Source organism: Corapipo altera, unplaced genomic scaffold (assembly GCF_003945725.1).
Source record: "Corapipo altera isolate COAL_440 unplaced genomic scaffold, ASM394572v1 44, whole genome shotgun sequence".
Taxonomy (NCBI): Eukaryota; Metazoa; Chordata; class Aves; order Passeriformes; family Pipridae; genus Corapipo; species Corapipo altera.
Genome location: NW_020884880.1, coordinates 27132 through 42589, shown reverse-complemented (window position 1 = coordinate 42589; position 15458 = coordinate 27132). Strand labels below are relative to the sequence as shown.

The window sequence follows — 15458 nt, the reverse complement described above, 5'->3', positions numbered from 1 at the left end:
AACAAAGCTAGATAATTTAAATAATACTGCTCTAACAATGTTTCTTCATTATACTAACTTACAACTGGTCTTGCAGCTCCACAATGATATATTCCAGCTGCTCCTTCTCCATTTTATGGGCTAGATCCATATCTTCAATTCTTTGTAACAGCAGTTTATTCTGTGAGACAGATTCAGATAGTTGGTTTTCTCTGAGTCGTACCAATTCTTCAAGATAACCCTGGAAATGTAAGTTGTTAGAAAACTTTAAAGAGCTATCAAAAAAACTTCCTTATGTATGTTCACATTTTCTGGTTTATGATATATATGGTTTTACTTGAGTTTTTGTTGTTAATTATTTTTAAACAGACTGGTAAATTGACTTAAGATTACTTTGATATTTCTTAATAGGCAACAAAAAAAAACACATACTTTTGCAGAGGTATATGAAAAAACGAGACAGGAGTGTCACCAGCATGAAACACTAATTCATTTTTCAAAAGCAACATAGAACAGTCACTAACACAAGAAAAAGAACAGAATTCTACAACTTAACAGATGCAGGATGTTAGATATCGCACAAGAAGCCCAAGAGTAGAAACTACATGGATCTATATAGTTAATAAAACTGATCCAGAATTATTATGAATAAAATACACCTTATTTCAAAGTGTCTTTGAAAACTGCAATACCTCATCACACATTGAAAAGACAAAGGAGGTTATTGAAATAAATACTAATCTACAGTAAAGCATAAGGTAAGAAAAACAGTGAAGGTCACTTCTTTTAGTAACATTGGACATGTACAGCTGGAATGTGCATGTACGCCATTGTTTTTCCAGCTGATACTATAAAGAAATGGGACAATCCTAATCACACTACTTAGTCACCTAAAAAAATCCACTATGTGAGTATTTAATGGCAGCTGTGGTGGCATGCTGGTCACAAAGGATGTTACACATCTGGTTACGATACTAAGCAGCTATGCCATTTCCTTCTTCAAGTACAGTTTCAGCATGTCAGATGTGAATAACTTCTTATAAATTCTCAGTTAAAACTAGATACACTACGTCTACACTACATAAAATTGTGCATATTCCTTGAAACCTGTGGAAAACTGTGCAACTCTCTCATAGGTGCCCACATTTAAAAATAAGTATTAAAAAAAAGGGCAGTTTTCATAGACATGGAATGGGTGTGTCTATTCTCGAATCCTGTTGAATAAGAAAAGAGGCTTCACATTAGCTGGTATCAAGATGTTACTAATGTAATTCATCACCACAAAGACTGTTAAGGGTTCTCCTCTCATATGAGAGGAGAAAGAAGGAGCTGGGATTGCTCAGGTCAGGGCCGAGGAGAAGGGAAGAGGGTAAGAAAAATTAATCATATCAGTATGCATCAGTATTTAATGGGAAATTCATTATTATTTATCATCACTATTTAAGGGGAGAAATAGACTCTTCTCAGTGGTAGCCAGTGAAAACAGGCAATGGGCAAAAACTGTAATACAGGAAACTGAAACGCAGGAATACAGGAAACTATTAAAATATAGGAAAACCTTTTTTTTTCTTTTTCTTTTTTTCTTGGTCTTAAATGAACACTGGAATGGGTTGTCCAGACAGGCTGAGGAGTCTGCATCCTTGAGATATTCACAGTCTGACTGAATAAGGCCTTAAGCAACCTGCTCTGGTCTACTTTTTTCTGAGCAGGAGAGTCGGACTAGACTATCTCCAGAGGTCCCATCTGACCACAAGTATTCTGTGATTCTATAATTACACATAGTTCCATCCACTGGATATATTTATATTTGATAGGAATTTTTTAGTTTCAGTACAAGTTCCAAGGAATCTTGAGAGCTTTTCAGTATGCCTAGTTCTGCCTCATCAAATGTTACTGTCATCTTGACTGCTAAGGTATTCCTTGGAGTTCTAAGACAAAGTACTTGAAAGTACTAAATGATGCGTTGGGACATACACAAATTTCTGGCCTTTCAGAAAAAAAAAAACAAATCATTTTACAAAAACATTTTAGACATGAAGCATCAGTGTCAGAAATAGAATACTATGAGCAGTAAATACTCTTATCTATAATGGCACAGAGATGCACCATGCCACCAGTAAAAGCACATAAAATTCCAGTATAAACAGTACACAAAGAATTTAGGAGTGTACTACACAAAAGTGAACAGTTTAAACCATTCCAAAATAGGGAAGGGATAACTTCCACATAAGTAACAAATGTGTAAGGTATGACTCATTGATCTGGACAAGAGACAACTTGGAAAAGACAAACTCATCATATTTCCAGAGTGGGCTAGAGAGGGCAGAGAGGAAGTGATTCTTCCTAATTAAAAAAACAAACCAAGAGGTAGATACCACGAAATCAACCCCATAGAAGCCAGATTCAAAAGACAGAAAAGGAGGTGTTTTTTCACACAACAGATGGTAGATTCACAGAATGTTTCACAAAAAAAATTGTTAGGATGCTAAAAATTTGCATGGGATGAAGGTGATATTTGACAAGTATTTGGAAGAGAGATCCATCATAGGTTACTGCACAGACAAACCTTACCAGCTTCAGGAAGTCCCTCAGCTGATATACATTGGTCAAGAATGTATAAGAGGAAAAGTGGTGCACATACATGTGCTTTGTGTTTATTCTTTCTTCCACATCTATTTTGGCCAAGTACCCAAGACAGGATAGTAGGATAACCAAAGATTTTTGGTCTAAACCAGCACACTGCTGTTGATCCAATAAATCAATGCTAGGATTTACCTTGCTAAAATAGTACCTGACCCTATCCTACCATTTAAATGACTTAAAAGACAGAGACCTTTATCTTAGTGTCATATGGTGGCCCTGGTAAACATCATTCACCTTTGCTGTTAATGACTGCAGTACACAAACTTCCTTGGGAGGCACAAATGGAATTTATAATTGTTTGGGCAAAGTGAATGATAGCAGAGCAAAAGAAGGATCCATCAGCCCCACTACATCAGCTACATCAGCTACTGTTTTCAACTTGGTCTTCTTGTCACAATCATCCAGTTTTCCAACACACAGATTGTCAGAAAGCCATTTTGCTTGAATAAAAACACTGCCTCTAATTAACTGGTACCTATTGCACTGTGTGCAACTCAGTTGTTGATTCAACTTATTGCCATGAAAAAAGTCCCAAAAAGGGAAGGGAGCTCCATTCCATAGTCCATCTAACCTCTTAATGGTCATTTGTTCAATTTATAATAGAACAGATGTTGTACAGTTGAAGAGAATTATATAAAAACTTGGCAGGCACATCCCAAGTGAAAATTAAATAATGGAATTTTTTCTGTCTGCGGGAATAAAAAAGTTATTTTGCTGCTGAAATTTCAAGTAGGCATTCTAAAGGAGGACAATTAGGAAAGTGTCAACAGCTGTCAGAGTAGCTATCATTTTAAAAATTGTTTTAAATGCACCAAAATTTTCAAAGATTTATCCTAAAACTGATTTAAATTCACCCTTACATCAGACAACTAGAGAAGTTGGCAGTCCATCAAGAGAATGTTACAAGGAATAATGTGACTCACTAAAATAATAATAATGCTCAAAAATTTGAGTATCAGATTGGCAAATAACTTCAACGGAATGGGAATGTTTCTAGATCTTAGACTCATGGATAAACCAAAACCACCATTCACTGTTACAGCCACTGAAGACCTTTGTGCTTTTGCAAATATAAAGCTTCCTAATGATTCTGGCTAGTGGATTTGGGCACCAGGTATGTCATAATGTATGATGAGGTATCCTTGGAAATAAACCACTCAGATGTACCACAAAAAATAAACACCCAGTTATTTTGTTCTCTTCGATGCTTCTCCAGAGCTGATGACACTTTTCTCATGATGGGGAAGTGTGTGAGTTCAAATTGATCCTATGTTATGTCTGGATACAAGGATCAAATACTGTCTTGAATACCTTTTGGTGGTTCAAGGACTGTTGGGATGGGGAGGGCAAGGGTTTCATTTTGTTCATGTATTTGAAGAAATTCCTTTTGATTGGCACATTTTGGTTTGCAGAAGCAACAGAAATGCTCTCTGTACCAAAGAGACCTCCAGAAACATAAGTTCTTTCCATATGGAAAATGATACTACACTAGCTAGAAAGACTGTACCAGCAACTTGGATGCCAACAATTCAGGCCATTTTTCAAAACCAAGAAGTCTAAGGGACCCAAAATAGAAAAGAAATAATTGTATGTGTCTTTTTAAAAAATACTTCTCACTTATTATCCCACAAGCAAGTCTGACTTTTTCATAGTTACTAAGAAAAACTTTAGCTAGGTTCTTTCAAATGCATTAAAGTAAACCAGTTTTGATTCTGTATTCTGGGAAATAATTACACCTCCAAGCACCCTTCTGTAGTTCCAGCCTTTCATATGGTTTACTGTGCTCAGAGTTTTACAAAAATCAAATTCTTACATTACAAAGAAAGTAATGAAAACAGTAATAGAAGTTATTTAAAAAAAAAAATTTGTCTTTCTATTTTCTTTCTTTTCATTTTTCCTGATCCTTTCTGTCTTCTTCTGTGCTCTACTTCTTAAGTGTCTACGAACAGTCCTCCCTCTTTCTCTCACTAGCTAATATGCACTGTAATTACTGTAGATATAATATGCCATTATAAAAAACTGACAAGCACTATCCTTTTAAAAATGCTAAATTACTAAAAGGTTTGGACATCTATTTCACTTCACCTTTAACTTAAAGTGTCTTGGGTGTAGATGGAAAACTTACCTTTGGTTTCTACAGTAACATTCAATATGCCATCTAAATCAAAATCAAATACAAACACACTTTTTTTCTTTTCCTTTCCCATTCTAGCTTCAAGCAAGTCTTAAAACCATATATTTTCTAAAAACCGATCACAGTATCACTGAGAAGGCAATTTTACTTTTCCTACTAGATAGATTACTTTGCTAATCATTTCTATTTACTCTAAGACTTAAGTTTAACACCACTGTCATCATAAAAGCCTTCTACTGACAGACAACCTACATCAGTAAAATTCTGTAGCATCTAAGGAAGAGAAAAACCATGTGGACAATCATGTTCACTTCAAGCTCACAACCTAACAGTGTCAGAAATACACTGGATGTAACTCCAAGACTGGAAAAAGGAGACAAAACTTCTACATTAGATTGTGAAATCTGATCTCTGAATTATTATTATTCTCTTCCACATCTCCCCAGACCTCTTTTCCCTCAAATCACTGAGCAGAGATGCCTAGATACTCCGAGGGTCATAAAATCTAAAACCACTTACCTGAAGCTAAACAATATTTAATATATTTTCCTGACTTTATTTAACTGGATATGTCACCAGTTGGCTGGTGACGAGCTTTGGCTTCACAGCTCCCCCACGAAACTAATCTTTTACCTTCTGTTCCAACGCAAGCCGGTACTTCTGTTCTACCCTTTTGCATTTGTTGTACCAACTGTTTTCGTCTGTGATGAAAGGAGGGCCAATGTTCTCTGGAGTACTGCCTTCACTGCCACTACTGCCCAGTGTTCTTAGCTCTTCTTCATCACTGCTGATGCTGTCAGAACTGAAGGACCACATTTATGAGCCATGTCAAAAGGCATGCTTGTAAAAAGGCAAATTCTGATTGAAATTAAAGCAACACATTTCTTAAAAATATCTAAAGTTCTGTAAACCAAAAAGAATCAAAATGTTGGGATAGGATAGATCACTAAACACAACTTATATTTCAAGCTTTTATTTGTGTAGCAAAAATTTGCTTGCGAACTTGGTCAAGTTAGACAACCATATGTGGGCTACTCTCCTGGAATACAAAGGACAAATGCATTACAATATGCTATCTAAGGAAGTGGTGACTTAATCTTTTCTTCACAAATTCAGGACAAACAGGAGAATCTGAAAATAAATTTATTTTTTTTCTAAAAAAAAAAAAAGCAGGAAATCAAAAAAGTGGTTGTCATTATGGTAAACCATGATAAATTCAAATGAGAATGTATCTTTATGGTTATAGCAAAGACCATGTGTCTGTTACTGCAGAGAACATATCTCCCAACATAGTAAGTAGACTCATTGCTTAAATATCTTCATGTCATCCAGAATCAACGTGTGGCAGAGAATGCAGACCTCTGTCTCAAAGACTAGAATTCTGATTTATCTCCACACTCATTTAAAATTTTCCCTTACAATTATGCTTCCCACGACATTACCAGCATTTACTCACTTTTTTAAGTAGTGATTTCTCCAACCTCATGATCCTGCTGTGATACAAATTCTGCTTTAACTGAACCATGCAATTTGTCACTAACATGTAAGCTAGTAAGAGCTTTGGGAAAATAACTGGGATGTTTCATGTTCAGTTGTACATTTCCAAGACTACTACAAACTATCAACTCCTTCCTTCATTTTGGCAAACCTAATAATAGACCACATTTTATTTATTTCCATGTTTTTTGGTTATGTCAGATTGTTACCTGATTTATTAGATAGTCAGAATTCTTTTTATTATTAATCATTAGGTTGATCAGAGGAGGAAAATGTAACCAGAAAGTCCGATTATATATGCAACTGCTCATGACTCTCTATTATGTGCAAACAGCTCATACTGCTCATATCTTACATTTAGCAGGGCATATATAATTTTTATACACAAAATAACTACTTTTTAGTTTATGGCTAGACAGGAAAGGCCCAAGAGAAAGGACAACTTGGTCTGGTGATCAAAGGAGATAAAGCATTTGCTTCCTGCTGAGCTCTGATTCTAAGCCAAGGAAACAAAGTTAACATGACTCACATTGATGAGTCATGTAACAACTCCAATCTTAAAGATAAAGGTATAGATCTGTATTTAGAGATGAATGTTATTTTGAATGTGAAATAAAAAGTAAGACACCCAGCACAAAGCACATTTTTGCCAACGAAACAAAATAAAAAAAAAGCAGAGTAAAGCTAAAAAGTACCTTTGGGTGAACTTCAAGTACGGTGTATAATCTATGACAGCAGGAAAGCTGCCATCCAGTCCCTCACCCTTCAGACAAAAACTGATAAAAAAGAGAAACAATAAGTTTATAACAAGAAAATTATACAACAGTGACAGTTGAATCTTACCAATGTGAAATTTGATTTTTCTTAATTTTTTGGTTATAAGAAAAGCTTAGAGCATTTAACACTGAAATCCTACTCAGGTGAGCTAGATTGTTTAATATTAAATGAGTCCAGAAAATACACATAATCAGGGAACAGATCATGGCAAGTACTATAAACTATAGTTTTTCAATATTTGTTTTTATTCTGAAAAATACAGATAGATGGCAAGGGAATAACAGGGAAGTTAACCAAAGCAACAGAAGAACTATGGATGAACTTGGAATCTTCAGCATTTGACTTAATTTAAAGTGTTTGCAGAGCGCTTATGCAACCGCCCCATTAAGTCAAAAAATCTGTTCTCAAAAATATTTCAGAGTCTTTCTCCTTTCAGACACAGGTGCTGGGCTGCGGGAAGATGAGGAATATAAATGAAACTAACTTTTAGAAAATGTTCTTAAATAGCTGTAACTTTATAAAGCCCTCATTTACACTGTATTCTTTTTTTGTACTGGATACAAATTATTGTATTTCAACCAGGCCTAATTAACACCGAAGTGACAAAATTAATCATGCTTCCACAAGGCTCGTATTCGGCATTCCTCCTATCTCTGTCATCAATAAACAGATTCTAATAAGACATAGCCTTTGCTAAATGAATTGCAAAGTGTCATTTTTGACAACACAATCACTTAAGTGGTATTTTGGAAGTACATCTAAAGGGCTATTTTTTTCCCAAAGAAATGAAAAACAAAGAAAATAAGAAAAGCACCTCTGCAAAATCACAATTACTTTAAGTAGAAACCTAATTCCACATTGCTGTGAGGAGAAAAATTAGATTATGTTCTCACCCAAGTTCCCCCATTTCCACCCCAAAGTCTTTTTTACAGTTCCACAGAGATAAGCTAGTCAACATGTAGCAGAGACTGCTTGAACTGACAAAAAAAATCTCAAATACAACATTGAAAGAATGGTTTTGGCTTCTCAGCTCTTCAAATCGCAATACTATGAAGGTTCCTCTCAGTGGTGCCAAGTAACAGGACATCAGACAACAGGCAGAAACTAATGCACAGGAAGTTCCACCTGAATATGAGGAAGAACTTTACTGTGCAGGTGACTGAGCACTGGAACAGATTGTCCAGAGAGGTAGTGGAGTCTCCCTCACTGGAGAAAGTCAAGAACAGTCTGGACACAATCCTGTTCAACGTGCTTTGTGATGACCCTGCTTGAGTAGGGAGGTTGGACCAGATGACCCACTGTGGTCCCTTCCAACCTTACCCATTCTGTAATTCTGTGACTGTGTGATATGTGAGACAATACAGACACTCCTGTAGTACTATGCTCCCATTTTGACCAGAAAATTCCTAGACTCTTAAAAACCGCATTGACCAAAGCTTAAATGTCTCCAAAAAGAGCCAATCATTACTCTGAATACTATTAACAGATACCTATAAATATGCTTATATTAGAAATCAGAGGACAAAGGAAGAACAAATGCAGTCATACAACAAAGCACTCATACCCTACTGTGTATCACTGAGACTTACTCGGGACAAACACAGACAACTGATGATTATTTACGGGAGGATTTACATACTGCAGACCTAATCTTGCGATGTTATTCCTGTATAGCTACAGTCAAGTATAGGGATAACACAAAAGCAGTTTAATTTCACATAATGTAAAGATTAAACTAATAAAATCTGGTAAGATTTGAATTTGCTGAACACAAGACTAGCACCCTTACCATCCTCCAGCACACTTTTGTTCCTCCAGAACATGTGTTGAGGATGCAGTTAAGTCAATCTAATGAAAAAATGCTGGGAAAAGAAGCTATCCTGTGTTTTCAATCTCTCCTTCCCCATTTTATCTGGTTTTTTTTTCTAAACCCCAACTACATTCCCTTTCTCCTCTTTACAGCACTACTGGGATTTATCTGAATCCATTATGAACAAGTTCAGCAGCCATCAGGACCCGAATTTTTAGGTTACTTTTTTTTTTCCCCTTTTGGCACCCCATTGCAGTTCCACAGGCAGCTGAACTAAATGTTCAGTGGCACTGGAAAAGGAAAACATTATTCAATGCTTTTTGTTCCTTTTCTTCTCTAAGCCTTACGCTCCCATCATCTCTGCCACTAACAAGATGCTTCTGTGAACCAAACTACTAAGAACAAAACAACTATCCTGTCTTCTTACTGGGTATGTTTTTTTACTCTTTAACAATTTAAGAAGGGTCTAACAAGCCTCAAAACTGGCATAAGGGTACATAAGCAGGAGTAAATCTCCAAAGGCCTTTTGGCAACAGCTAATCACTCAGTGCACCCAGTGAGGCTATGTGCTGTTTTCTGCCAGTTTATCTCCTAAACTGGTTTGTGACAAGCATTAATGCTGCTGCAGGGTAACTATTAACAGTGTACAGACAAAAGAATGGAGAATAACATTATCACTTGCCTTTTCCCTACACTCTGTTGTGAAATGCTTTGCCACCAGCTCTGCCTTAGGCTAAGTGGGCCCAACCAGGCACATTAACAGGGTCTTGCACCAGCCAGGTTTGGTATTTTTATAGGCGCTATATTTTTATATGTTACTGATGGGGTTTTATAGTATATATGTATATACACTATACCACAAACATATATATTTATATTATCTAGGGTGTGCTTGCATCTTTGTTACCCCAAAACACAGAATGAATCATATAGAAAAGCCCACGAAAGTCTGGATAGAGATTGCAAAGGTAAATTAATGTAAGCTGTTCAGCTGCAGTTAATTATAACAAAAATTGATAATAAATGGTCATTTGTAGGTTAAGCTTTTAAAATCTAAAAGTGCTAAAGTTAAAGATTACCTTCTACATATGGGGTTATAATGCTGTCCTTGAGTACCAAGGCATAACCAAGCACTTAATCACACAGTTTTCCTTACAGTTTAAAAATAACTTTAAAAGATTCAATTGCCTGTAAGCTTCATTTAATAGGTTTGAAATATCTTCTGCAGTTATACTTCTGATTGCTTCTAGGGTTTTGATACCTGAAAGAACAACCATGTAACCATGCAGTTATATAAAAGACAGCATAACTTTTTTCTTATCTAGAAGAGCCATTTAAGATATCTCTCTCTCCCCTTCTCCCTTCTTCCCCATAACCTAAGTTTTGTCTTGCAAACTACCAAGGGAATATAAGAATGCTTTCCATAATACATTGTTTTATAAATACTTTCTCTGAGCATTTAGTTATGAAGCATGCAAATATAATACCTGAAATCAATTGCATTGAGTCCCAACAGCATACCAGCAAGCATATTTGCTTCTTCACCGAGAACAATTGCTCCATCCTCATAAAATCTCCTTCAATAAAAAAGAAATTAGTTCAGCTAATACCATTTTCTCTCAAATAATAATGATAATATTTTTCATAGTTAACAGAAAACTGAAGAAATCCAGTTTAAATAAAAGCAACTTATGTGAACCCCAAAGGCATACATATTTCATTTCAAATAAAGCAAACCAATAGACTGTAGAGCACAAAACACCACAATCTTATAGCACATAAAAATTTAGACAGAAGTAAGAAGAATTTTCAGTATTAGTCCTAACAGTAGAACAGGATGGACAGAATGCAAAGAAAATTATGAAGGTATCTTATACTTCACCACTAAAAGGAAGAATTTCTGTCATATACATAAAAAAAAATTATTCCATTTCATAGAAAAAGTTGTCTCTCACAATTGTACTTGCAGCCTCTTTTAAGGTTCACTTTTTATTCCTAGTAGTTGATTATTTTTTAAAAAATATTTTCACAAATCAGCTATTTTCCACGTAGTTTACATTCTCTTAAAATACTGCATGATGGGAAGATACATGCTGCATCCAGCTATTTTGAGATTTAGTTTTCATTACTTGAAGGAGTGTTTTCTTAACATCATTTTTTATTGTAAAACACCTCTTGACCAAAGCTTTAAAACTGCATGCCTTGATCTCAAAATATAATTTGCACATCCAGGTGTATGAGGACTTGTGAAGGCTGAAATCTGTATTCTCTCACCACCTCCCCATTCTCTCCTGCTTATTCTCATTTTCTCCTCCCAGCTATCACAGAAGCTACTTCCAGACAGAAACATTCCATGCACAGGGTAAACAAATAGGACCCACCAATGCCATGCATGGCCTTGTAAAAAAGGCATTTGGTCTGTTTAGCAAAGTAGCACATAACTTTAATTTCTGTGTTAAAGGAGTCTTGGCAGTACCAGGGGCAGAAAGGTCACTAGAATTCACCTGAGCATTACTTGTGGAAACAGAGAAACCAAGAGCTGTTTAGTACCAAAGGGAAGGTTGAAAGGTCACTTACTAGGAGCTGAGGCGCACAGTTCATCTACACATTCTAGCAACATATGAGTGCAAGAAAGTGCCAGATTACTGAATACAACCTATCTTCCAGACAAATACCAGTAACACTGCCCTACCAAAAGCTCCATCTGTTTTAAGAACTGCATGAAAGCACCTGGATGGTTCAGCAAGAGCTCAAGTTGGCTGCACGGTGAACATCCAGGAAAGAAATGTTTTGGGGCACAACTCCAAATATTGATCTGTGTTATAACGCATATTGTCAGAAGTCCCACTTCTGTATTTTCATAACAGACATCCATTTGGAGTTGCCCAAGATCTTGGATGTTCCCAGTTGAAGCAAGAAATCTGTAAGACTTCCTCTGAGAAAAGAGAGATTATAGTACTGACACTGAGGCTAGGACGTACAAACTCGGTTTCCTACTCTCTGACTTCAGGAGGGAGGTGAGCCAGAGTGCTGAGCTAGATGGACTTCACAGTCTGATTCAGCACAGTGACTCTTATTTGTGAACAAACAGCAATGCTCCCAGTACAAGCTGATTACAAGCCAATTCACTGGCATTTGTAAAATCACTGCCAGGTACCAGTATCTGTACTGTGCTCAGCTTATTTTGTAAAATGGTGCTTAGGAAGAAATCAGAGAGCATACTTTCAATGGTGAAGTTGGCCTGGCAGTGGTAGTGTTTCTTAAGCCAGCTACAGTAACTCAGCCAAAACCACAGTTGCTTTGGAAAACCCACAAATCTTCTTTCAGTGCTATGCAGTTGACATGTCACAACACAACAGTCCACTACAACTTAAGTCTGTGCTGACCAATTTGTTAGTAAAATATTTGTGTGCCCATGCTCATTAAAACCTTCTTCCATGCATAATATGTAGATCCAGCACTAATAATGTGCTGTTTCATTAAAGGATTAGCCCTAACTTCAGCCACCTAAACACAACAGTGAGGTTTAAAAAGAGCTATCAGTACGATAGATGAATTTCGTATTCTACATACATATATGTGTAACACAAAAAATTTGTAGTTTATATAAATAATTATTAAATATACATACAGCACAATACATAATTTAAAATTCTAAATAAATGGTGCAAAGCATCACCAAAAAAAAAATCAGGTTACTTATAGGTATCTGAAATCCCACATGGGAAAAGAGAGTATGTTCGTTATTTCTAGTGGATATGAAATCCACACAACCAAGATCTGACAATGTAACTTTTATTTCCATTAGATGTATTTAAAATATTACTTCAAAAGAAACTTTGCACTTACTATGTTTGGAATGCAAGAGAGGTTGTTTCCAAAAGCTATACCACTGAAAGAACATTCAAATATATTAAACATTAACATGCTCAAATAAATGAATTTGAAACTGCTAATCAAATAAGACCATTGTTAGCCACTAACAAAGCATATTACCAAAACAGGGACAACACATAATTTGTGACCCTACTCTTCCTCCTCATCTCGCCCTCAAAAACATAAATGACTTTTCAGTTTGAGGAAACATGAGAAATGTTTTCCAGAAATCTTTGTTTCATGAGGTTCTTGTCTACTGTAAATGCCAGCAAATCTGGGTAAAATAAGACAACAGGTTTTAAAACTTCAGTGAAATGGGATATTTACCTAGTTGTATTTCACAGTCACCTTAATAGCTGCAAAATATATGGAGATCTCTGGACAAACAGCTTTAAAATACAATACTCTAAATGAACAGAAATCTTTACAGAGAAAATTCCTACTGTTTTAATAGTCCATTCAGTATGTCTAAAACTTTTAGTGTTCAACAAAAAGTACAACGTGTTATAGATTCACTCATATTTAGACTACTTCTTCATAAATCTACAAGACACACTCATTACAAGATAAAACATCATCTAATAATCACATTATCTAAAACCAGTCCAAAACTGCCAAAGTGTTTTCTATCACAAAGTATATTCTCATCCATAACTGTTTTTACATTAGAAGTTATAACAAAAATCTATTCCGAGATCCTAGTTATGCCTGATAACTAATTCTGTTACTCTATATTTCTCAAAAGCTTCCTGGAATTCTCTTCATTTTTTCTTCAGAAAAGGTGCCTATAAAAGTTACTTTTCATTGAGTCTCAAGGTCTTTCCATCAACCATACCTAATCTTGAAAGGATATCTCTCCTTATCATGCTACAATTTCAGATTCAGTTGCCTCTTTGCAGAGGTTTTCTCCTCTTTTGACCTTTCGAGAATTCCAGACTTATTTCCACATTTTAAAAATCACAAAGGGATTTTCAATTTTGCAGTTTTACCCATGTTAAAATCAAATTGATACCAACTCTAGACACCTTTTACTAGGCTATAGCTCTTTTATTAATGATATCCTTTACTACACAAATAAGGAGAAACCTTCGCTTCCAAACCTAAGTCCCTCACTTAACATTTACTAAAATACTGAAAAAATAAGTTTTATAGACCTGGTTGTTTTGAAGTCTCTAAGAGCTGTGGAAATGTATTCAGATAAATGTTTTTCCATAAGTGCTACTCTGATCCAGGCTCGACCCTGCAAGACAAAACAGATATGAAATATTTAAGCATTTTAAAGGAAACAATTTTACATCTGAAAATTAATACATTTGGTTTACCTGAGTAACGAACTGATTAACAAAATTACCACTAAACAGAAAAGGTTGTTACAATGTACTTCAGTATAGCAATAATGAAAAGAGAAAATGCATTCTTACAAGGACACAAATAAACTTTATTGTGAAATAAAGTTATCCAAAATTTGAAGGAGGCAAAAAAAAAAAAAGAATTTTTCTTTAATCATATACTCTGGTCTTTTGAAAATCTCATGTTTAAGAGGAAGTAGATCAGAGAAGAAAGCTTTTAATTTTAAAGTCAATGGTATTGGAAGCATCCAATTGGTTCCATTGTAAAGCAGCAGTAAGCTACCTTCCAAGTGATTTAAGTAAGAACTAATTCTCTGTGTTCATTCAAATATTTGTGGGATTTATGCAAAAAAAAGCATAACTCAGTGAAATACTTCTATTATGTAATATTTTTTCCCCTCAGTAAGGACATCATTACAGAAGGTGCATATAAAATACAGACACAAAATTAAATCTAAGAGGTCTAAATTTTGTAGTCCAAAACTTCATTCAATCAGTTCTATAAAAAGCAGCAAAAAATAGCTGCTAGGAAAGTATGTTGTGCTGTGTTTACTGGTCTAGTACACAGGATTGTAGTTTACAAGACAGAGATATTTCAAATAGCTGCCACAGTTATGATTGTCCATTTGAGAACACCAGGAATATTTCTTGTAACCCATATAAACTTACGGGCAGTTATTTAAGTAGGAAGATGTCTTTATGCTTAATATATTTGGTGGTTATTGACATCTAGCTGAATATCACTAGAGACATTCTATCAAAATAACCTGTAGTAGATTATAATCCTACTTCAGGGAAACCTAATGGCAGCCTTACAGTACCTGAAGGGAGCCTACAAGAAAGAGGGAGAGAGACTATTTAAGAGAGCATGTAGTGACAGGACAAGGGGGAGTGGCTTCAAACTAACAGAGAGTAGGTGTTGATTAGATATTAGGAAGAAATTTTTTACTGTGAGGGTGGTAAGGCACTGGAACAGGTTGCCCAGAGAAGTTGTAGATGCTCCATCCCTGGAAGTGTTCAAGGCCAGGCTGGACAGGACCTTGAGCAACTTGGTCTAGTTGAAGGTGTCCCTGCCCATGGCTAGGGGATTGGAACCACACGGTCCTCAAAGTCCCTTCCAACCCTAACTGTTCTGTGATTCTATGAAATGCTAAATAGCAACACAAAAAAATTGCTTTCATAAATATCAACAGCAGAGCAAAAAAATTAACACAGAGTGCACTAATATTAAAAGCACGCTTAACCAGATAGCTGCCTTTATGTTGCAGCTACTTAGAATATGACTGAAACAGTCAAATTCTGATGATGCTGCTTAGCTAAGGCCTAAAACCTATGCACCTCCAGTGAAAGCAGGGCAAGCTAGCTCTGGCAAACCCTTGCTGACAGTTTCCAG

The 15458-nt window shown here is 35.7% G+C and overlaps 1 protein-coding gene across 1 annotated transcript in view; it reads right to left on the bottom strand.

Annotated features, from left to right (window-relative positions):
- The window catches only part of RUNDC3B (RUN domain containing 3B), a 51343-nt gene that overhangs the window by 21310 nt on the left and 14575 nt on the right, over positions 1-15458 (bottom strand). The window contains exons 4-8 of the mRNA XM_027639536.1: positions 13871-13956; positions 10328-10417; positions 6949-7029; positions 5390-5558; positions 63-220 (exon numbers count right to left, since the gene is read on the bottom strand). Coding sequence (XP_027495337.1) covers positions 63-220; positions 5390-5558; positions 6949-7029; positions 10328-10417; positions 13871-13956 — 584 coding nt within the window. The remainder of the gene's footprint in view (positions 1-62; positions 221-5389; positions 5559-6948; positions 7030-10327; positions 10418-13870; positions 13957-15458) is intronic.